At 35.1% G+C, this 24,697-nt stretch overlaps 1 protein-coding gene and 1 pseudogene across 2 annotated transcripts; both read left to right on the top strand.

Annotated features, from left to right (window-relative positions):
• The first annotated feature begins 2,093 nt into the window (after window positions 1–2,093).
• On the top strand, window positions 2,094–24,102 carry AGR3 (anterior gradient 3, protein disulphide isomerase family member). Of its 2 annotated transcripts, XM_009203297.4 has the most exons (9): window positions 2,146–2,198; window positions 3,384–3,415; window positions 4,845–4,980; window positions 9,260–9,323; window positions 20,832–20,884; window positions 21,425–21,501; window positions 22,064–22,127; window positions 22,907–22,990; window positions 23,884–24,102. In XM_009203297.4, the coding sequence occupies exons 3-9, from the start codon at window positions 4,875–4,877 to the stop codon at window positions 23,931–23,933; spliced, it is 498 nt and encodes a 165-aa protein (XP_009201561.1). In that variant the 5' UTR covers window positions 2,146–2,198; window positions 3,384–3,415; window positions 4,845–4,874; the 3' UTR covers window positions 23,934–24,102. The 2 variants fall into 2 exon arrangements, with proteins under 2 accessions (XP_003896290.1, XP_009201561.1); XM_003896241.5 differs by lacking the exon at window positions 3,384–3,415 and having other exon boundaries at window positions 2,094–2,198.
• On the top strand, window positions 15,664–19,781 carry LOC100997656 (annotated as a pseudogene).
• Window positions 24,103–24,697: the final 595 nt, after the last annotated feature.

The raw sequence follows: 24,697 nt of genomic DNA, 5'->3' as shown, positions 1-24,697 counted from the left end.
GTGGGAGAGACCTAAAGACACTGATCAGCTCAGACATTACAGGATCTAGTTTCACTATCTCACAGGTACTCGACTTCCTCTTTTTCACTCTTATCTTATATTTATTTAAATGAATACTATGTGAGAAGTTTGACAGGGATGCAGAATATTTTGAGATTTTTCCATAACCACTCTCAGTCAACAAGAAGTTGAAAGCTTTCCCAGACTTTTCATTAACAGAGAAATTTAAGGATCATTGCCCAGCCATTTCTTTGCTTTGCAAAGACTGGCTGGATTTAAAATTAAAATTATAGGTCAAATTTCTTAACCTTCAGCAAGAAGGATTCCATTTGAATAGCATGTTCCAGGGAAGGTTCCCTTTGAGAACCTGTGTAAGGAAGAAAGCATAGTTAGACAAGTACACAAATCAGCAGTACAGTTAAAGAATATACAACCTAGCTACATGAGGTTTCTTTCAGGACCATGGAAAGTTTAATTATGAAAACAGTAAAATTTTCTATATCAAATGAGAAAATTCATATACCCATCTTTATAGAACAAAATCCAACATTCCTGCTTTTAAGAGATGTAGTTTAAGAATAATGGTTACCTTCTTAATATGATCAACTCAGCCAAATCCAGCACTACGTCTGAAGTTAAAATACTAGAAGCACATCCCCTTTAACATCAGGAGCAAAACGACCATCACTCCCATTCCTGCACAGTACATTTGTTAATATATTCAGAGCAATTAGACCCTCCCCCACAAAAAAAAGAAACAAAAAAAAGAGTGAGAGAAGTGAGGGATGGAGGAATGGAGGGAGGAAGGGAGGGAGGGAGGGAGGAAGGAAGGAAGGAAGGAAGGAAGGAAGGAAGGGAGGGAGGGAGGGAGGGAGGGAGGGAGGGAGGGAAAGGAATGTATAAACAATACCCTGGATTACGCCACATTTTCTGTAAACATTTACTAAAGATAGTAAATATTTTCAGTTTTGCAGATCATACAGTCCCTGTCACAAGCACAGCTGACCCTTAAACAACATAGGTTTGAATCGTGTGGGTTCACATGGAGGAGAATTTTTTTTTAAATAAATACAGTCCTTCATATGAGCAAGTTCTACATCCACAACCAAAAGTGGATCAAAAATACCATGTTCACGGGATGCCAAACCTGCATATATGGAAGACCAACTTTTCATATCTGTGGATTATGCGGGGCCAGATATGGGACTTAGTGTGCACAGATTTTGGTATCCACTGTCCTGGACTGTACCGGACTTTGCTGTTGCAGTACAAAAGCAGCGATAGACACTAGTAAGTAAATGCACATGGCTGCCTGCCATCCGCCAAATCTCTCTCTATTTATGGACACTGAAAGTGAATTTCATATAACTTTCACATATCACAGAATATGATTCTTTTGGTTTTTTTCCCCAACCATTTAAAAATGTCAAAATTGGTCCTGTTTCCTGGGCTGTGCAAAAAAACAAATTTGATGACATCATGCCCTACATTATTTGAACAGTAATTAAATAATTACTCTCAATTAATTAAATAGTATCTAACTATTAGACAAATTTAAACTTATCTAATTGCTGTTTTCTATTTTTGTGCACAGCAAAGGTTTTATAAAAAAATTGTAAAGAATAATCAAATGATGAAAATGTTCAATTTTAAAACAGAATTATTTCCTTCTCTCTCTCAAAAAAAAAGGACTCAATCTCTTTAGCTGTTAATTATATTCCTGTAAACAGAGTAACCCTTAGGAATTTCTATTTGCTTTCTTTCTAATCTGCAAGCCTCACAGCACTCGCATCAAGAACAATGGCATGCACACAGTTCTTAAATTCAGTCCGGTTTCCTTCTTCCTTTTTTGTGTGTGTGTGCTGAACTTCAGCCAAACATTAAATTACCTTGGGAAATAAAAAGTAAAAGAGAAAGAACCACAAAGATGGTATTTAACCTCATTTTATGAGGACGTTCAATCTGAATTTAGAGAAAAAGAAAAGAGCTTTTTTAGTGTGAGAAGCATGAGAACTGGAAAGAAGCACAGAGTTTTTCAGACCAGCCTACTTTTTAAAGTTTGTTTTCCGGTAACTATGCTCTTGTTTCTATGCAGGTGAGGTTGTAGGTCAGGTGTGTGTGTGTGTCTATAAATCCACACCCATTTTTAACCAGAAACATCCAGAGTACATTTCCAACAAGAGCACTGGCCAAGTCAGGTAAGCAAGCAAAGTTTCCAGATTACTTAATCAGTGGTCAAGCTTTGCAATATTTAAATAATCACCTTTTGCTATATAAAAGCGAAGCTTTCAGTAAAGGCTGGGAAAGTGAAATGAATTTTTAATTTTCTTCTTTTACTGAACTGGATTTCCTTTGCTAGTTTCATAGTTTTATCTCTATTTATATTAATGGTATTAGAATAAATTGACGTCAACCACAAAAACGACTCTTTAAAAATTATTCTACAAGTAATAATAGCTCTTCTTTATACTCTTTTAAGTCTTGTTTTATTTTAAAATATAGGTGCTTATAATATCAGTTACTTATGTTAAATTACTTTTGAAAAATAAAATACTAATGTCAGAAAATGCTAATTGACCAATGTTTATACAACCTAATTTCTGGCATATGGTTATATGCCTCCCAAATGCATTTTAAGCTGCTATAGGCCTGTAACCATGCCATATTTATCTGTGTTCCCCCAAGTAGCTTAACCTTGCAACTGATTCTAAAGGACCCTCAGCAATTTACAGTGTATGTTACCAAGGAAAGCATTATTTATTCAAAATCTATAATGTACAAGTTGTACTGCTTTGTCACAGAATATATTTAATACCTATTTTATAATTTATCAATGTAAAACCAGAAAACCAAGATTTTTATTTTTTAATTAGAAAGTATTTGACAATAATACATAAATATTTGAAATTTTAAGGAAAAAAATGTTCCCACCTAACTCTAAGCTTGGCAGCTTTAAAATAGCAAAAATGATGAAGTTATGCTTTTTCTTTTTTAAAATGCAGATTCCAACTGCTTGTCTCTGTACCTAACATAGAAAAATCTTTCTAAAGTGTCCTCCAGATTGACTTTTCTTAACTCTTCTTTATATCCAAGATCCCTGGAAGAATTTTAATGAAGTTTTGGACCCTATTCCCATGGAAAAGGAACAGGCAGATAAAATTTTGCACGCAATTTCCAGGGGTTTTGAGCCTTCTGTAGTTCATCCACAGGCCTTCTAGAAGCCTGCTGGATTCAGGTTAAGATCCTGTCCTAGATGGTTACTTCAGTTCCTCCACTGCAACTCCCAACCTGTCTAACTACGGCTGCCTTTGCTGGGTTGGATTTCATGTTCCAGAGTCAAATGTCCCTGTCCTCTACTAAAATCCACCCTTTCTTTGTTTCAGTCTTTAAAGTACAAGATGACCGAGGCCTTAAGGTACAAGATGACATTCTGAAATGTTTTATGGCTTAATAAGTTATGGAAACTTAAACTGAAATCCTTATCAGGCACCATGATCATTATTTAACAGGGTTTTTATATGCCTGGAAAGAAAGGACGGAAGAGGACGGGAGGGGAAAGGAGGGGAGAGGAGGGGAAAGGTGGGGAGAGAGGGCAGACCAAAGGAGGCCGGGAGCTGTGGCTCACCCCTGTAATCCCAGCACTTTGGGAGGCTGAAGCAGGTGGATTATTTGAGGTCAGGAGTTTGAGACCAGCCTGGCCAACATGGTGAAATCCTGTCTCTATTAAAAATAGAAAAATTAGCCAGGTGTGGTGGTACACACCTATAACCCCAGCTACTCGGGAGACCAAGGCAGGAGACTCTCTTGGCTAAGGAAATTTTACTATTTTGGTGACAAATTCAATACTAAATAATGTAAGTCAATAGGAAAGACGTCTTAAAGGAACTTTAAATAAATGTGAAGGATATCTGTATATTTATTTTATATTTTGAGGTAAAGTTTCAAAACTGCATGTGCCAACCATTTTCAAATGAGTTTTATATGCTAATGCTGTAACTAAACATCTCACAAGTATTACAGACTTCCTGTAATATATTTATCAAGTGGTTTATGACCAGATCCAGATCAGGCCCAACTTTGGACTTTAGTTTTTATCTTAATGCGCAAAGTATAAAAGACTCACATTGAGTTAAGAATCGGTTTGAATTCTAGCTAACCAGGAGAGAATGTAATCATGGCACATCTACGCTTCTCTATACATATGTCTAATTTATAGTAATATGACAGTATTTTATTTTTATAAAGAGCTGTATTATAAACTGAAGGGCAAAATTCTGAGTAATTGTTGAAAGGATGAGAAAGGTAAGAAACTATAAAGGAACTGAAAGACAAGAATCCTCCATATTCTATTTTTCCTCTGATTTCTATTTTAAGCAATATTTGTTCATGTATAATCTTATCTTGGTATAGAGTCAAAATGTTTTGACCTACTAGATACAGGAGAATCAAAAGGGAAAGAATATTTCTGCATGCTAAAAGTCACTTTATAGTTTACAAGACATTAAAAAACATAATCTTATTTGAGTTTCATCTTGGTGGTGTGAACACTACAGGGTGATTCAGAAGTAGGCTTTGTGTGCCCTGAACCAGCTCTCTTTTACTTATACAGCACTCTGCCCAGGATGCTCAGAACGTGACTTCTCACCAACTGAGCATGCATTGAGTTGATTAAGTATTTTAAAAATAAAATGTGAATGAAAGTTCTATGTGGTTGGTTATACCATGTCAAACCAAAAAAGCAGAACAGTCTGTCGTCACAGTATTGGTCCAACTCTTAGCAAATATCTTTTAATAATAGCTTGAAGCAACTCACTAGATTCTGAGAATTCCTTTCTGTCATCTAGCTTCTTCTGAGAGATTCTCTAGAAGACACGATGCTACACTCAGCTTTGGCTCTCTGCCTCTTACTCGTCGCAGTTTCTTCCAACCTTGCCATTGCAATAAAGAAGGAAAAGAGGCCTCCTCAGACACTCTCAAGAGGTGCTGTAATCTCATTTTATTTTCTAAACTCAGTCATTTGGATTGCTTTTTAAAATATCTGGTGTCTTCACTCATGGTCCAATTATAAAACAAATTCAACTAACTGAATGATTTTTGCTGTGTGTGACTTCAAAATGGATTTTTAAAAACAGAAGGAATCAGTTTATTTTAGGCAGTGAATCAAATCAACTAGCAAACAATAACATAAGTTTGCATTATCTTCTGCTAAAATAATGGAGAATTGACTTGCTGTCTATAACTTTGATAACCAGAGTCCTAGAAAATAATGATTGATTGCTATGTCATATTGGTGTCCTAATAGCAATTTAAGGTTCCTCAAAATTTGCTCCAATTCCCAGTCCTCTATTTCCCAGTTCTCCAAAAAAAAATAATAATTTGGAATGATTTTATATAAGCCTTCCCAGAAAATTATACTGTACCCCAAACCCTGAGAATTTGGGGTACCCAAGTCTTTGCTATATTGACTCTGGAAGACAGTGGTTTTAGACATAATCAAGGATTGCCATTGGCTACATGTTTAGAAAACATTTCTTTTTGTATTTACTGTTTTACTTTGGCCTAAGAAACAAATACATATTCATCTGTAAAGAAACATTTTATAAAAGAAAAAATTCTCAATGTTGGTTTCTATATCTCTAAGTAACAGAAGTAGGAACAGAATTATTTGTCCCCACATAGCTGTTCAAAATTATCAGTATTACCACCAAGTACTTGACCATTTGTTTGCTCCATTCACATTACCACTGCAAATAGTGGTCAAGTGCCTTGTAGTAATACTGTTAGTTTTGAATAACCATGTGGGAACAAATAATTCTGTTCCTATCTCTGATATATATATATATAAAAATTAGATATAAATATATGCTATAGTTATAGATATATATTATATAATTTCAAATTCTAAAAGATGGACTTGCTTCCCAAGTACATTCATTTCTTAACAGATGTACTGAGTGCCAGCCAAATGCTCATCAATGTTTACCTAAGCTAATTAACTCTACTTTAGCTTAACAAGCACACAAACTATATATACAGAAAGTCAATATATTTTTGCAAAAGAAATGAATGAAAAAGTTGAAATATTTTCCTAAACATAACTCTGTCTCTCTATATAAGCATAATTGTTGCAAAACAATGAGCTCAGTAGCCTTAAAGTGCCAAAGACTAAACTAATTATTGCCCTTAAAGATTTTCCAGGTCTGCATTAAGCAGCACTGTGATAACTGTACCACAAAGCATCAACATTCTGTGTGTTCACTTCTAAATATTTATTTAAAACTCTTGTTGAATGTTTTGAAAAATATATTACATTTGTATGCTCTATTTTAAACAACTTAAAGGTTCTGTTATTTCAATTGATAAGAAACTAATTTAACACAGAAGATTACTGATATTAGCTGAGAACACCATTACTGAGAATTGGTTTATATTTGGCGAAGTCTTTTATCATCTATTGCTACATGGTAAACAACGGAGAGAATGAGGCTCAGAATGAATGAAGATTAAAGGTAGGGGTGAGTGGGAGGTGTTTGGATACAGTACAGAGAGTAGCATATGGAGCCCCTTAGAGTACAGGGCAGCACCAGTTAAGTAGAGAAGGAAGTAAGAAGAAAAGGAAGATTAATTAGAAAAAGGTAGTAGAAGATTCAGGGAGAAAAAAAATACATACGCATACAGTGATCCAAGAAAATCCCAACTTCCTTTGAATCAGAATTGCTGAGTACCTAGTCCAGTGCTCGGCAGATAGTAAATACTTAATAAATATATGTTAGATAAATGAATAAAATCTCAAAAGACAAGAAAACATAGCCAGAGACAGAGATAGGGATAGAATTAGAGTAATGAGCAGAAGCCATGAGGTGCATTTAAACTATACCAGCTTTGACCTATTGTGATTATAACAGAGTATATAAAAAATTATTATAATGCAATATGGCTTTCCTACAGGGCTTCGGAGAATTTTTTTGAGAATAGGGATTATATTGTCTATGTTTGTATTCCCACTGCTTTCTGGAGTAAGTTATGCAGCAGATGTTCCTTTACTGTTTGTGGAACCAAATTGAGCAGGAGCAGAGAATAGAAATTTTCCCCACTGCTAATACTCCAGCATTGAATGATATTTGCATCAGAAGAGGGAAAATTAAGCAGAGGCCTAGTCTCACTTGCTGTTTTAGAATAACTTTTACTTAACGCAAAATGTGGTGTATAGATATTGCATGTGTTCAACCAAAGTTGGAAAGAGCATCTTTCAGGATTATTACAGAGAGCAAGAGTTCCTGTTAAGATGTGGCATTAAACTAACAAGAGATGTTTTTCAATGTTAAGATTTTAAATCAGGCAAAAAAAAAAAAAAAAAAAAAAAAAACCAAAAACGTTGCTGGTGAGAATATAAAATGATGCAGCCACTTGAGAAAATAACCTGACAGCTCCTCAAAAACCTAAATATAGTGTTACCATTTGTTCAGCAGTTCCGCTCCTAGGTGTATACCCAAGATAAATGAAAACATATACCACTCAAAAACTTGCCTATGTATGTTCACAGTGGCATTATTCATAAAAAAGAAAAAGTGGAAACAACCCAAATATCCATTAACTGATGAACAAATAAATAAAATGTGGTATATCCATACAATGGAATAATATTTGACCATAAAAAAAGAATTAAATAATAATACATGTCACTATATGGATGAACCTTAAAAAGGTTATGCTGAGTGAAAAAATCTAGTCACAAAAGCCTACATATTGTGTGATTCCATTTATATGAAAAGTCCAGCATAAGCAAATCTATAGAGACAGAAAGTAGATTAGGGGTTTCTTAGGGCTGTGGCAGTTGAAGAAAATGGGGAGCAGGTGATAGCTAAATGGTATAGCGGGTTTTTTTGAGGAGATGAAAATGTTCTAAAATTGGTTGTGATGATGGTTGCACAACTTCGTGGATATACTGAAAAAAGTATACATTTTCTTTCTTTTTTTTTTTTGAAATGGAGTCTTGCTCTGTTACCCAGGCTGGAGTGCAGTGGTGCAATCTTGGCTCACTGCAACATCCACCTCCCAGGTTCAAGGGATTCTCCTGCCTCAGCCTCCCAAGTAGCTGGGTCTACAGGTGCATGCTACCACACCCAGCTAATTTTTGTATTTTTAGTAGAGACGGGGTTTAACCATGTTGGCTAGGCTGGTCTTGAACTCCTGACCTCAAAGGATCCACCCACCTCAGCCTCGCAAAGTGCTGGGATTACAGGCATGAGCCACAACGCCTGGCCAAAAGTATTCATTTTCAATAGATGAGTTGTATTGGTGTATTAATTTTATTTCAATAAAGCTGTCACCAGAAAACAAACATGAAAAACAAACAAGCAAAAATCATGGAATCATATTTTTCAAATTATTATCATATTTACCATGACATTAAAGCCAGAAACTGTGGTCTGACAACATTTGAAATGTACGTGAAAATCTGGGCCCAAACTGACTTCCAAATATTGCTAATTTTCACATTAATTCAATCTCTCTCATTGATAGACTGAGACACTTTCTGAAAATACTCAGTAATGTTTTTGGAGGTTCTGTGCATTCTTCTCCTTGATGATCTTATTCTTTAATTGCTAATACACATTCCCAAATAATCATACCATTTCTTTAAGGCTAATGGGTTCTCTCTATATTTATTGCTTTCTGTTTTTTCTCTCCATTCTTTTGGGTGTTTCCAAAACACATGTGTTTTATTATGTCTCTCGGCCATGAAATTCCCATACAAGAATTTTTTCCAGGTCAGAATTCAAAGCAAAATTCAGAATTCCCTTATTTCACAATGTATACTGACTTAGAAGAGGTCAGCATCTCTTGGGACCCAAAATAGGAGGGCATTGTAGAGTACAGCCCAAAGGATTCCTAATAATTTTACGAAGTATGCAAAGATGAACTGTTACTTTCCAAACATTCCTAAAGCCAGAGCTTTTACATTATCCAAAGATGTCCTTTCAATCAGCTCTAATCATAACAATATTTATTAAGCACTACTGGCTTCAAGGCCATGAGCCTCAAGGTTTGAAATACAGTAGCAAAACCTCAGTACTACAACATAAAGGGAAACCACCTCCATATCTAGTGAAAATTGTGGGTCCTCTGCACCATATATCAGCCAACAGCTTGAAGGCTTAGTTAAATATCTGTAGGTAGATATCTGATTATTAGATACCCATTTCAGAGCTCATCTCTAGTTCTGGGTTACTGCATTGATTTCTCTCTTCTATTTCAGGATGGGGAGATGACATCACTTGGGTACAAACTTATGAAGAAGGTCTCTTTTATGCTCAAAAAAGGTAACATGACTCTCAGCTCATTTTTTTCCTTTTATCTGTAGTAGACTCATAATAATTGTACATATTTATGGAATATAGAGTGATATGCTGATACATGTACACAATGTGTAGTGATCAAATCAGTGTAATTAGCATATGTATCACCTCAAACATTTCTTTTCTTTCTGGTAGGAACACTCAAAATCCTCTCTATTCGCTTTTTAAAAATATACAATAAACTATTGTTAACTGCATGTACCCTATAGTGCTGTAGACTACTTGAACTTATTCCTCCTATCTAACTGTATTTTTGCATCTATTAATCAACCTCTCCTTATTCTTCCAGCTCTGAACCCTTCCCAGCTTCTAATAACCAGAGTTCTACTTTCTACTTCTATTAGTACAACTTTTTTTTAAGCTACCCTATATGAGTCAGAATTCATGGCATTTATCTTTTTATGTCTGACTTATTTCACTTAACACATCCTCCAGGCTCATTCATGCTGCTGTGAATGAGAGCATTTCATTATTTTTTATGGCTAAGTAATAGTCCACTGTGAATATGTAACACTTTTTCTTTATCCATTCATTCATTGACGTACATTTAGGTTGATTCTATAAATCTTGGCTATTGTGAATAGTGATTCAATAAATATGGAGATGCAGATATCTCTTTAATATACTGATTTTTAAAATAAATACTCAGTAGTAGGAAAGCTGAACCATATGGTAGTTATATTTTTAGTTTTTTGAGAATCCTCTATATGTTTTGCATAATGGCTGTACTAATTTACATTCCTACCAACAGTGTATAAGAATTCCCTCTTCTCTGCGTCCTCACCAGCATTTGTTATTTTTTGTCTTCTTGATAATATCAATTCTAACTGTGGTGGGATAATATCTCATTGTGGTTTGATCTGCCTTTCCCTGATGATTAGAGATGTTGAGAGTTTCTTCATATCCTTGGCCATTTGTGTGTCTTCTTTTGAGAAATGTCTATTCAGATCTTTTGCCCATTTTAAAATCAAATCATTTGGGGTTTTTTGTTGCTGAGTTATTTGAGTGCCTTGTGTATTCTAGATATAAGGCCCTTGTCAAATGAATAGTTTGCAAATAATTTTCCCATTCTACAGGTTATCCCCTTATTCTTTTGTTTCCTTTACTGTTCAGATGCTTCTCAGGTGACATAGTACCATTTGTCTATTTTTGTTTTTGTTGCATTTGCTTTTGAAGTCTTACCCATACATTTTTTTTGCTGGGAACAATGTCCTGAAGGTCTTCCCTTATATTTTCTTCTAGGAGTTTTATAGTTTGGGGTCTTACATTCAAATCTTTAGTTCATTTTGAATTGATTTTTGCATATGGTGAGAGATAAGAGTCTAGTTTCATTCTTCTACATATGAATATTCACGTTTTCCAGCACTGTTTATTGAAAAGGGTGTCCTTTCCCCAATGCATATTCTTGGCACCTTTGTCAAAAATCAGCTGACTTTAAATATGTGGATTTATTTCTGGGTTCTCTATTCTATTCCATTGGTCTAGGTGTCTGTTTTTATACCAATACCATGCTGTTTTGTTTACCATAGCTTTGCAGTATATTTTGAAGTCAAGTAGTATGATGCCTGCAGTTTGTTCTTTTCACTCTGTATTGCTTTGAACTATTTGGAGTCTGTTGTGGTTCTATACAAATTTTAAGATTTTTTATTTGTTTCTGTGAAAAATGTCATTGGAATTTTGATAGAGATTACATTAAATCTGTAGATATCTTCCAGTAGTATGGTCGTTTTAGCAAAATTCATTCTTCCAATCTATGGCATGGGATGTCTTTCCACTTTTGGTGTTCTCTTCAATTTCTTTCATCAATGTTTTATAGTTTTTCTTGTAGGGATCGTTCACCTCCTTGGTTAATATATTCCTAGGAGTGTGTGTGTGTGTGTGTGTGAGTGCATGTATGTGTGTGTGGTTTTTGTTTGTTGTTTTCTTGAGATGGAGTCTCACTCTGTCGCCCAGGCTGGAGTACAGTGACGCGATCTCAGCTTGCTGCAACCTCCACCGCCCAGGTTCCAGTGATTCTCCTGCCTCAACCTCCTGAGTAGCTGGGATTACAGGCACACACCACCATGCCCAGATAATTTTTTATTAGTAGTAGAGACAGGGTTTCACCATGTTGGCCAGGCCGGTCTTGAACTCTTAATCTCAGGTGATCCGCCCACCTCAACCTCCCAAAGTGCTGGGATTGCAGGCATTAGCCACCACGCCCGGCCTTTCTGTGATTATTGTAAATAGCACTGCTTTCTTGTTTCTTTTTTTCAGCGAGTTTGTTATTGTTGTATAGAAATGCTACTGGTTTTGTGTGTTGATTTTGTATCCTCTACTCCCCGTTAATTTTAACAGATCATATAGATACCTCAGAGAAGAATCAAAGAAGGCATTTTAGTTTTCAAAAAGATGTCACAAGTATTTGGTCTGCTATTGTATGCCAGTGGGACTAATAGTTGCTGTTAGAATGCATTTTATAAACGAAAGCTCTAAATACCTCTGTATTAATGAATTTATTACTCAATCAAGCTTTTGAGTATATTGTATAAACAAAGTAGTATTACTTATTAGGCATTACACAGGCTTAAACAGAAAACAGGTTTAGGGCAGCAGTTCTAAGGCCTGCCTGTTTGAATATCAGAGCAATATGAGTAGCTTTTTTAAAAATCCAAATTTGTAATTAATCAGTCAAGTATTCCTTGAATGTCCATTGCTATGTGCCAGACACTGTTTTAGGCTCAATGACCAAGTATGATACTGTTTTTATTCTTAAAGGCCTACTGAGTCTTTGGGAATAAAGCTGAGAAACATATTATTAAATTAATGAAATATCTAAAGAACATTCTATTGCAATACTCTTTAAAGATGAAGAAAGATTTCAAATTAACTATTGTTTTAATATTGGACAAGTATTAGAAAAGAAAAAAGTCTACAGAAGAATCTCACTTCCAAATATCAGTGTAACAAACAAACAACATATTAGTAAGGAGCACCAGCAGAACATTTGAAAAATATACCCTGATAAATTGAGGTTTGGTCTGATAATGCCAGCGTGGTTTAGGATTAAGAAATGTACTAATTAAAATAATTTAATATTTATAAGGAGACAATCCATACAAGTATCTCTCATCTCCATAAATTCTGAAAATGCATTAATAGAATAAAACATCTATATTTGAATTTTTAAGACTTTGCATTTGACAATATTAATTTCTTTAAATTAACCCTAACAAAGAAATAGCATTCCAACAGTAGCAACAACAAAAAAAATGAACACGTTATGCTTACTGGGAAAACAAATAGAAGTGTCCCATTAAAGTGTGGATAAGACAAGTATATCTATAATCACAACAATTACTAACATTTTTCTGGAGGTACTAACTAATGCAAGTATAGGAGGAAAAAGTAGAAAATGTAGAAAGGAAAAGTTAAAAGTATCTTTATTTGCAAATGATAATTTATATACCTGAAAAACTTTAAAAATTTATGTTCAGAATAACAAAAATTCTGTTGAATTAGATGGGAATACACTGATATTTAAAAATTGACTGTATTTATATATAGAAAAACACAGCCAAAAAAACTTGCAAAATACCTCATTTACAATGACAAAAAAGGAAATACTCCAGAATAAACTTGACAGAAGATGTGCAAAATCTATATGAACCTAAATACACTGAAAAGATAAAAGAAATTTCCAAACCAATGGCAGTGCACATTATATTCTTGGATTGCAAGACTTAACATCATAAAAATGCCAATTCTCTCTATACTTAAAAAACTTTTTAAGATGATCACAATAAATTGCAATAAGATTTTTTTTAAAGATAATTCTAAAATTGAAATTAAAAAATAGACATGAGTAGTTAGGATAGTTAGGAACATTCTGAAAAGAGAGCAATAAGGATTAGGCCTTAATCATTATTAAACATTTTACAAAGCAATAATAAACAGTATGTTACTTGTAAATAAACAAAACATAATAAAAGTATAGAAATAAAACTTTGAATGTAAATGGATTTGGACCTCCAGTCAAAAGACATAGAGTGACTCAATGGATTAAAAAACAGATTCCCCCTGCCCCCTGAAAAAAAAAAAAAAAAAAAACCTCATAAGACCCAACTATAGGCTCAAGCGATCCTCCTGCCTCAGCCTCTCAAGTAGCTGGGACTTCAAATGTATGCCACCACATGGGCCAATTTTTGTACTTTTGGTAGAGACAGGGTTACACTATGTTGCCCAGGCTAGTCTCAAACTCCTAAGCTCAAGCAATCCTCCCACCTTGGCCTCCCAAAATGCTGGGATTACAGGCATGAGCCACCATGCTGGGCCTCACTTCACCTTGAAGGATGCTTATTAACTGCAGTTGAAAGGATCAAAAAACATATCCTATACAAATAGAAACAAACCAAAAAAAAAGTAGCTACACTTACATCAGATAAAACAGACTTTTAAGTCAAAAAATGTAAACAGAAACAAAGAAGGTCATTATATAATAACAAACATTAATTTACCAAGAAGGTATAACAATTATAAATATATATTCATCTAACATCACAGTACCTAAATACATATATCAGATATTAATAGATCTGAAAAGAGGGATAGATTACAACACAACAATAGTAAGGGACTTCAATACCCCACTTTCAACAATGAACAGATCATCCAAAAAGTCAATAAGGAAACATTGGACTTGAACTACACTTTAGACCAAATTGACCTATCAAACATATACAGAGCATTTAATCAAACAGCAAGAGAAGATACATTCTCAATAGCGTAGGGATTCTTTTATAGAACAGATCACATGATAGACCACAAAACAAGTCTAACAAATGTAAGAAGACTGAAATTATATCAAGTATCTTTTCTGACCATCAACAGATGAATTGATAAATTATGGTATATGTACACAATAAAATACTATTTAGCCATTGGAAAGAAGGAAATTCTCAATAGCTATCCAAAGACCCTATCTCCTTTGACGCTCACAATTCACTTAAAATTAAAGCAGTATTTAAAAAGCATTCTATATACCCAGACATTAGTCTGGGCGATGATTTTTTTTTATATGACCTCAAAAACATGGGAAACAAAAGCAAAAATAGACAAGTGAGATTACATCAAACTAAAAAGCTTCTGTACAGCAAAGGAGACAATAACAGAGTGAAGAAATAACCAACAGAATAGAAGACAATATGTGAAAGCCCTACATCTGAAAAGAGGCAAATATGTAAGGAACTCAACTCAATAACAAAACAAAAATGGAATTTGTGTTTTAAAAATGGACAAAAGATCTGAATAGACATTTCTTAAAAGAAGACATACAGGCTGGGCGCTGTGGCTCACACCTCTAATCCCAGCACTTTGGGAGGCCAAGGCGGGCTGATCACTTGAAGTTGAGAGTCCGAGACCAGCCTGACCAACATGGAGAAACCCCATCGCTACTAAAAATTCAAAATTAGCCAGGCATGGTGGTGCATGCCTGTAATCCCAGCTACTCGGGAGGCTGAGGCAGGAAAATCACTTGAACCTGGGAGGCAGAGGTTGTGGTGAGCCGAGATCGCACGGTTGCACTCCAGCCTGGGCAACAAGAGCAAAGCTCCATCTCAAAAAACAGGAGGCAAACAAACGGCCAACATGTAGATGAAAACAATACTTAACATCACTAATCATCAGGGAAATGCAAATTAACTCCACGATGAAATACCTCCTCACATCCCAGCATTTTGGGAGGCCAAGACGGGCGGATCACGAGGTCAGGAGATCGAGACCATCCTGGCTAACACGGTGAAACCCCGTCTCTACTAAAAAATACAAAAAACTAGCCGGGCGAGGCAGCGGGCGCCTGTGGTCCCAGCTACTCGGGAGGCTGAGGCAGGAGAATGGCATAAACCCGGGAGGCGGAGCTTGCAGTGAGCTGAGATCCGGCCACTGCACTCCAGCCCAGGCGACAGAGCCAGACTCCGTCTCAAAAAAAAAAAAAAAAAAAAAGAAATACCTCCTCACTCCTTTGAGAAAGGCTATTATCCAAAAGATGAATAATAGCAAGTGTTGGCAAGAATGTGGAGAAAAGAGAACCCTTTTACACTGTTGGTGGGAATGTAAATTAGTATAGCCATTATGGAAAGCATAATGTATGGAGATTACTCAAAAAATTAAAAATAGAACTACAATATGATCCAGCAATTCCCTGCTGGGCATATATCAAAAAGATAAAATCAGTATGTCTAAGAGATATCTGCACTGTCATTTGCAACAACATAGAAGAACCTGGAGGACATTATGGTGAGTGAAACAAGCCAGATACAGAAAGACAAATGTCACATAATCTCACATGTGTAATCTAAAAAAGTCAAACTCATAGAAACAAAGGAAAATGGTGGTTACTAGAGTCTGGGGGTAAGGATGGGGAGTTCTTGCTCAAAGGACACATTATTCAGTTAAGTGAAATAAGTTTTAGAGATCTGTTGTACATTGTGGGAATAATAGTTAATAATAATATATTTTACACTTGAAAATTGCTGAGAGTAAATTTTAAATATTCTCACCACAAAAAATAAGTATGTGAGGTGATGCATATGTGAAATAGCTTGATTTAACCACTGCACAATATACATATATCAAAACAGCATGCCGTACACCATAAATGTATACAGCTTTTACTTGTCAAATAAATAAGTAAATCGATTATTGATAACTGACAAACTCCATAGATAAATAGATACTACAGGAAATTTTTAATACAGGAAGTGGTATTTTAAATCAGGAATAGGGGAGACAGGTTACATAATAGTTAGTGTCAGAGAGAAGTTGATAGCCATCTGGGAAAAACAAATAAATTTGTATCCATATCTCACATTTATGCAAAAATAAATTAGAAAGATATAATCATGAAAATTAAATCATTAAGGTGCTAGAAGATACTACTGCAAAATTTTATTTCTTTAGATGCTTGGAATAGGGGAGAGCCAAGATTATAGTGAGGCAAGAAAGATATCTGGGATACAAAAATAAAGCCTCTAATTTTAGTCTTCTAGATGCTTCCCTGGCCTCATGCTAGTCCTGTGTGCTAGGCTTGAGCATAACCAAACAAAGAAAAGGAGCAAAGAAAAAGTCTGAAAGAAATGACTAATATTTCCAATTACATGGAATTTTCTGCATAACCAAAACCTTACAGTAAACAAAGGAAAAATATTTTTTAAATGGAAAACTGCAGCACATATTACAAGAGTGCTTTCTCTAATATACAATATACTCCATATTAATAAGAAAAAGGTCAACAAGTCAACAGAAAAAAATGAGCAAAGAATATGAAAGTTCACACAATAGAAAAATAAGTAACTCAAATATATAAGATTGACTTTTTTTTTTATAAGAAAGACAAACTACATTCATTTCCCTCTTTTCACCTGTTGGATTAAAAAAAATTTAAACTAATAACCAGCTTTAGTGAGAATAGCGAAAACAATTACTGCTCACACTACCAGAGAGAATATGAATTGGTACAGCTTCTATGGAGGGTATACATCGGAATTATAAATGCACACACTCTTTGACCCAGAAATTCTACTTTTGGAAACGTATTCACAAACATACCCATCTATGTGCAAAATGATTTAAAAAAAAAACAGCATGGTCTTTCATTTCAGGAATCTGGCATCTTCAGGAACAGTTACCTGCTTTTTAAAGAAGGTGAATTATAGTTTAATGTACTACAAGTCCTATACTATGGATGGGAACTATTACAGCTTATAATGTCAAAAACTTTTCTTAGACCAAAGGTATCTTCCACAAAGGTAACAGACTGGATGACCCATCTTTCAATGATTTTCTAGAGTGTAGAGTCCTCTCTACTATTACTGCCACATCATTAGGTGTGACTAACTCAAGTCATAGAGAAAAAATGAGCCTTCTACATTAGAAAGTAGGATTATTTCCAGCTAGAAAAATAGGAAGTCTATCTTCCTTAGAACAGATTTATGGTTTAGAAAATTCAAAAGACTATCTGTCTGAAAATGAATCATGGGTAGATAAATATAAACCAGAAATTTAGCATGCACTTGCTGTGCATAAAAAGAAAACTGAAGAAGTTGAAACCTGGTAAAAAGCTCAAGTCTTAGAAAGGCAACCAAAACAGGATGGATGTATTTTATTAATAACAGGTCCTCCTGGATGTGAAACAACAACTACCAAAAAAATACTATCAAATAAGCATGGTATTCAAGTACAAGAGTGGATTAATTCAGTTTTACCAGACTTCCAAAAAGATGATTTCAGGGAAATGTTTCATACTGAATCAAGCTTCCGTAGGTTTCCCTATCAGTCTCAGATAGCAGTTTTCAAAGTTTCTACTAAGAGCAACAAAGTATAACAAGTTACATATGCTTACTGATCCATCTGAGAGCTGATAAGAAGATAATTCTGGTTGAAGATTTACCTAACCAGTTTTATCGGGATTCTCATACTTTACATGAAGTTCTAAGGAAGTATGTGAAGATTGATCGATGTCCTCTTACATTTATAATCTCTGACAGTCTCAGTGGTGATAATAATCAGTTTCTTGTTTCCCAAAGAAATCTAGGAAGAGTGTTCTATCTCAAATATTAGTTTCAACACTGTGGCACCAACAATTATGATGAAATTTCTTAATCGAATAGTGAGTATAGAAGCTAACAAGAGTGGAAGAAAAATCACTGTCCCTGACAAAACTTCTCTAGAGTTGCTCTGTCAAGGACGTTCTGGTGATATGAGAAGTGCAATAAACAGCCTCCAGATTTCTTCTTCAAAAGGGGAAAACAACTTATGGCCAAGGAAAAAAAGAACGTCTTTAAAATTGAATGCTGTGCTGTCAAAATCAAAACGAAAAAAAAAAAAACCTGATAGGGTTTTTGAAAATCAAGAGGTCCAAGCTATTGGTGGCAAAGATGTTTCTCTGTTTCCATTCTGATCTTTGAGGAAAATCCTATACCGTAAAAGAGAATCTTTAACAGAATTAGACTCACCTCGGTTGCCCTCTCATTTATCAGAATATGAACGGGATACATACTTGTTGAACCTGAGGAGGTAGTAGAAATGTCACATATGCCAGGAGACTTATTTAATTTATATCTTCACCAAAACTACATAGATTTCTTCATGAAATTGATGATATTGTGAGAGCCAGTGAATTTCTAAGTTTTGCAGATATCCTCAGTGGTGACTGGAATACACACTCTTTACTCAGGAAATATAGGACAGCTATAGCTACGAGAGGTGTGATACATTCCAACAAAGCCCGAGGATATGCTCATTGCCAAGGAGGAGGATCAAGTTTTTGACCCTTGCACACAACCCAGTGGTTTCTAATAAATAAAAAGTATCGGGAAAATTGCCTGGCAGCAAAAGCACTTTTTCCTGACTTCTGCGCACCAGCTTTATGCCTCCAAACTCAGCTACTGTCATACCTTGCTCTACTAACCATTCCGATGAGAAATCAAGCTCAGATTTCTTTTATCCAAGATATTGGAAGGCTCCCTCTGAAGCAACACTTTGGAAGATTGAAAAAGCAACACTTTGGAAGATTGAAAATGAAAGCCCTGACTGACAAGGAACATGGAATGATCGACCCTGACAGTGGAGATGAAGCCCAGCTTAATGGAGGGCATTCTGCAGAGGAATCTCTGGGTGAACCCGCTCAGGACACAGAGCCAGAAACCTGGTCTCTTCCTCTGAGTCAGAATAGTGCCAGTGAACTGCCTGCCAGCCAGCCTCAGCCCTTTTCAGCCTAAGGAGACATGGAAGAAAACATAATAATAGAAGACTATGAGAGTGATGGGACATAGAAGCCAGCCTGCCAATCCAATTGCTACTTCACAGATTCATTTTTGTTTCATTCAGTGGTACTTCAGCAGAGTTAATATGCTTCTCTGATAAATTACACAACAGTTTGTTAATTCTCCATTCTCATAGTATTTCATCTCGAGAAACTAACTATTCTGTCATCTTGAAGTAAATAGAAGATCAAGCCTTCCAATAATCTCTGAATGTTTTGCTGTAGGATCTATTAAATCTGTGAGTGGTTGAAGATCAAGCCTTCAAATAATCTCTGAATGTTTTTCTGTAGGATTTATTAAATCTGTGAGTGGTTTAAGGAGAGGTCAGTGTGTATAAAGTGTGTTTGAACATTATGCCAAATATCAAAATATGAAGGACTAATTCAGAATGCAAAAATGTTACGGCGGGTTGTAAATATGAACTATATAAGAATTTAGTATGCAATTATGAGTGTAAAGAAACTGTGTGCCTTAAAAAAAACCAGCATGTTTACCAAATAAGTGTACAAATGTAAATGTTTAGGAACAATCTAAATACAAGAGATTGGAAACAATTTAAATATCCATCTTTGGGGGGACTAATAAGATAAAATATATTCATATAATAGAATATAATATAAAAGAATAGTGGCATAACTAAGATATATGTTATATTTTAAAAGCAAAATGTAGATACTTGTGTGCTAGTATTTTTGTTTTTTAGAAAGAAATACATGTACATAAATATGAACATGCATCTGGGTATATACAATATATACATATTCATATAGATTTTCAGTTATATGACCTGAAAACCTCTGGGAGAAAATATAAAGAAAAGTAATACAGCATAGTTATAGAAGTCAGCAGTAGGAGGAAGAATTTTTATCTTTTTCACTTTTTTATGGTTAAAATCAAAATGACCCCCCAAAAATGTATTAACTAGGAAATTTCCACTTATGTTGTCTGTACATTCTACAATGTGCCAGAATGAAAGGATATGAAAATAGCCAAATATTAACAGCTTTTTTGTAAAACTTTTTTAAAAACTACATTTAAGTCTTTGACTTTCCTGAAATCTTACACTAAGTGTTCATTGGAAATGAATACATTGTTCATAATATCCCTTTATCTCTGGATACACGATTGATTTTCTCTAACTGCACTATAGAGTACATAAGAATTACCTAATAAGCTTGTTAAACTACAGATGCCTGAAACCACCCGTCACCCCAAAGATTCTGATTGAGTGGGTCTGGGATGAAGCCTTTGGTTTTTTGTTTGTTTGAGACAGAGTCTCGCTATGTCGCCCAGGCTGAAGTGCAGTGGTGCTATCTTGGCTCACTGCAACCTCACCTCCTGGGTTCAAGTGATTCTCATATCTCAGCCTCCAGAGCAGCTGGGACTACAGGCTCACGCCACCACGCCCAGCTAATTTTGGAATGGAGCCTTTGCTAATTTTGGAATGGAGCCTTTGAATTTAAGTTCCCAATAAGCTACCTAGTGATACTGATACTGTCAGTTCTGGGGCCACAAATAGAGTAACACTGCTATTGACTACAGTGCTATGATTTGTAAATCTGAGTTACTACTGTAAGTCTTATTGAAACTAATAAAACTTCAAATCTAACTCCACTGTATGTTTTGACTCAAAGTTAATCATTTGACTTAATTCCATACTTTCTTTGTTTAGTAAGAAGCCATTAATGGTTATTCATCACCTGGAAGATTGTCAATACTCCCAAGGTAATTTTAGTCCCTGAGCTCTTATTATAATACATAATATTTCCAATATAAAATAGGAAAAGTGACCTGGTAATAATAGCTAAGAAGGCACTCAGCAAATCTCATTAAAAAAAAAAATTAGACAACTGCCAGAGTACCATCATTTTATTAAAGTGCTTAAAGACCACAACGATTGTTACCAATCTACTGAATATTTCTATTATATCCCCTTAGAAATTAGATATTCCTCTTCTTCCCATGAAAAGAAAGGGGTGAGCTGAGAGGGTGGAGAAACACTGAAAGAAAAAAGTTGTTGTCTTAACCAATGAGTCGATGAGTTACATAAAATTATAAAACTAGTGTCTTCACTGTGATCATCCTTTGATGTCTCCTTGAACAGACTGTCCCTCATTGCAAAGTGGCAATAGGCCAATGAACTATTAATATTTACACTTGAGTTATATATGCAAACAAATGCTAAATATTAGCTTTATTTTGCTATGCTACATTAAAGTTCTCTTGATCCTTAAAACTAACTGACAATTTTGTTTTCCCCTATAGCACTAAAACAAGTATTTTCCCAAAATGAAGAAATACAAGAAATGGCTCAGAATAAGTTCATCATGCTAAACCTTATGGTACATAAACTTTATGATGTTTTCTTAATATTATAATTTCATGGAAAATTTGAATCCCTTTTTTCTTTTTTTCTTTTTCTTTTTCTTTTTTTTTTTTTTTTTTTTTTTAGATGGAGTCTCGCTCTGTCGCCCAGGCTGGAGTGCAGTGGTGCGATCTGGGTTCACAGCAACTTCAGCCTCCCTGGTTCAAGTTATCCTCCTGTCTCAGCCTCCCAAGTAGCTGAGACTACAGGCACCTGCCACCATGCCCAGCTAATTTTTGTATTTTTAGGAAAGATGGGGTTTCACCTTGTTGGTTAGGTTGGTCTCAAACTCCTGACCTCAGGTGATCCACCCACCTCAGTCTCCCAAAATGCTGGGATTACAGGCATGAGCCACCGCACCCGGCCTCCTTTTTTCTATTTTTAAAGCACAAAGAGCTAAATGTTGGTTAATAGAGGAAGTTATGTGGAATTATAAAAGGCCAAAATAGAATTTACTGACAGTCTAGTTCACACAAAATCATCTTGAAACTATCAAAAACAAATGAATCCAATAACATTGTTTTTTTTTCTTCTGCTAGCATGAAACCACTGATAAGAATTTATCACCTGATGGGCAATATGTGCCTAGAATCATGTTTGTAGGTATGTATGTGATCTCATTTCATCGGATCTACAAAATTAGTAGAAGTCAGCATTCTTGCTTTTATTTTTAAATGCTGGTTCAAGTACTATTCTTTTTAAAGAGAAGTCATTTCTAATACAATCAATATCAGCTCTTGTCAGTTCTACAACCAAAATCCACTATCTCTGCAATTTGAAAATTTTAAATATTTTTTCAAAGCACGTATGCTATTAAATCTATATCCCAATGTACTTTCAATACACTGCCCCAGACTAGATTGACAGAGATCTATGACACACTAAAAGGAGAATTCAGGTTAATTCATCATGAACCGACATGTATGAAAACTAATTTTGCTTATAAATTTGCTTGACATTTGTTTTAGATTAAGAAACAAAAATGATTTTAAGAACATTTTATGGATGTAGCCAGAGGCCATTAACCTAAGCAAATTAACACAGAAACAGAAAACCAAATAGTGCATGTTCACACATATAAATAGGAGCTAAACACTGGTTACACATGGACATAAAGAGGGGAACAAGAGACAACAGGAACTCCAACACAAGGGAAGGAGGGATGGGGCCAAAGGGTGAAAAACTAACTGTTGGGTACTATGTTCAACATTTGGGTGTTGGGTTCAGTTGAAGCCCAAACTTCACCATCACACAATATATCTATGTAGCAAATTTGCACACATAACCCCCAAATATAAAATAATAATAATAAAATTTTTACAAGAGTGAAAAAAAAGAACATGCTAAATTATACTTTACTGACTCGGTTTTTTTCTTGACAGACCCTTCTTTAACAGTCAGAGCTGATATAGCTGGAAGATACTCTAACAGATTGTACACATATGAACCTCAGGATTTACCCCTATGTAAGTATTCACAAACGATCTGAAACAGTGGTCATAGCTGACCCCTGACTGTTAGTTAAGGGACAATGATGCCCTACATCAGTGCTTCTCCACAAACAGTGCTATCTACACACCAGAATCACTGAGGCTAGTGGTGGTGTTTAAAACGCCAACTTCTGGCTCCCACCAAAATCAGAATTTTGGGGGTAGCTCAGAATCTATTTTAACAGGGATGCCTAAGGGCTTTTATGATTACTAAATTCTGAGATCACTAAAAAGAATATAGTACACATTAAAATGACAGAAACTTGAGAGAGTCCATTCTCCTAGTATCAAAGATCTCATATGATTTCCTCAAATGATAGTAAAATCATTTCATCTTTCTTTAATGCCTATAAGCAAGGAGGTACAGTCTTACTTAGGACTTTAATCCTCTCTTTTTTTTTTTTTTTTTTTCCGTAGAGACAGGGTCTTGGTCTATTTCCCAGGCTGTTCTCAAACTCCTGGCCTCAAGTGATCCTCCCACCTCAGCCTCCCAAAATGCTGGGATTAGAAGCATGACCTACCATGCCTAGCCAAATCTATTTTTTACTACATTCATTGTCAACCACATTTAGTAAGACAACTGTGCCTGTAAGATCTGGCAATACTAATACAAAATGATCCATTAAAAAATAAAAGAGGTATTCCTCAAAACCCCTCTAATGAAATTATTCAACATAAAGTTGACCAACCAGCTCTCAATGGTCTAATCCCTAAATTTACATGTACACTTTTAGCATATTCCTTCATGTCACAGATGAATTCCCAAGTTTTCAAAGCTATTGGGTCAATTTCAGGTTCTAGAGTTAATAGATCATAGCATTTGTACTTTCATTTGTTAATAGCATAATATATATTAACTCTTATTTCAGTGATAGAAAACATGAAGAAAGCATTAAGACTTATTCAATCAGAGTTATAAGGGATGATGGAAAAATGCCTTCACTTCGAAGAAGTCAAATTGAATGAAGAAAACCTCTGGCACATTGACAAATATTAAATGTGCAAGTATATAGATTTTGTAATATTACTGTTTAGTTTTTTAATGTGTTTGCAATAGTCTTATTAAAATGAATGTTTTTTAAATCTGAGATTGACAATATAGTTTTATTTCTGCCTCATCAGTAGCAAAGAAAGCCTGCCAAGAGTAATAGTGGAGACAGGAGGACCTAAATAAGAGGTACCTATACGGTTTGTCTCTATTTCTTCACCTCTCCTTCACTCCATCAACTAATCTAATTTTATTTTTAATTTTCTAATTTTTTTTTTTTTTTTTTTGGTAGAGATGCAGTCTCACTATGTTGCCCAGGCTGGTCTCGAACTGGGCTCAAGCAATCCTCCAACCTTGGCCTGCCAGAGTGCTGAGATTATAGGCCTGAGCCACTGTTCCCGGTCCAACCACCAACTAATCTAATTTTAATTCTGTCTCCTCCACTGTACCATACCTGCCAACCCAGGTCATAAATGATCTCCATGTTACCAAAAAAAGTAGATAAATCTCCGCCCACTTGTGATTTTAAATTTTAGCTACATATTGCAGCATTAACCACTTACTTCTTTTCTTACTTTACACTAAGACAGACATTTAAAACCTAATTATATTTTTAAAATTCAACTACATTTATTTATTTATTTGAGACAAAGTTTTGCTCTGTTGCCCAGGCTCGAGTGCAGTGGTGCAGTCTT

This window comes from Papio anubis, chromosome 4 (assembly GCF_008728515.1).
Source record: "Papio anubis isolate 15944 chromosome 4, Panubis1.0, whole genome shotgun sequence".
Lineage (NCBI taxonomy): Eukaryota > Metazoa > Chordata > Mammalia > Primates > Cercopithecidae > Papio > Papio anubis.
Note: the sequence above shows the minus strand (reverse complement) of the source record. Positions and strands in the feature narration are given on the sequence as shown.

Coding starts and splice junctions, on each gene's coding strand:
- AGR3 (XM_003896241.5), top strand. CDS start 4,875: ATGCTACACTCAGCTTTGGCTCTCTGCCTCTTACTCGTCGCAGTTTCT. Junction 4,981..9,259: donor TCCTCAGACACTCTCAAGAG/GTGCTGTAATCT, acceptor CTTCTATTTCAG/GATGGGGAGATGACATCACT. Junction 22,991..23,883: donor ACCTCAGGATTTACCCCTAT/GTAAGTATTCAC, acceptor CTCTTATTTCAG/TGATAGAAAACATGAAGAAA.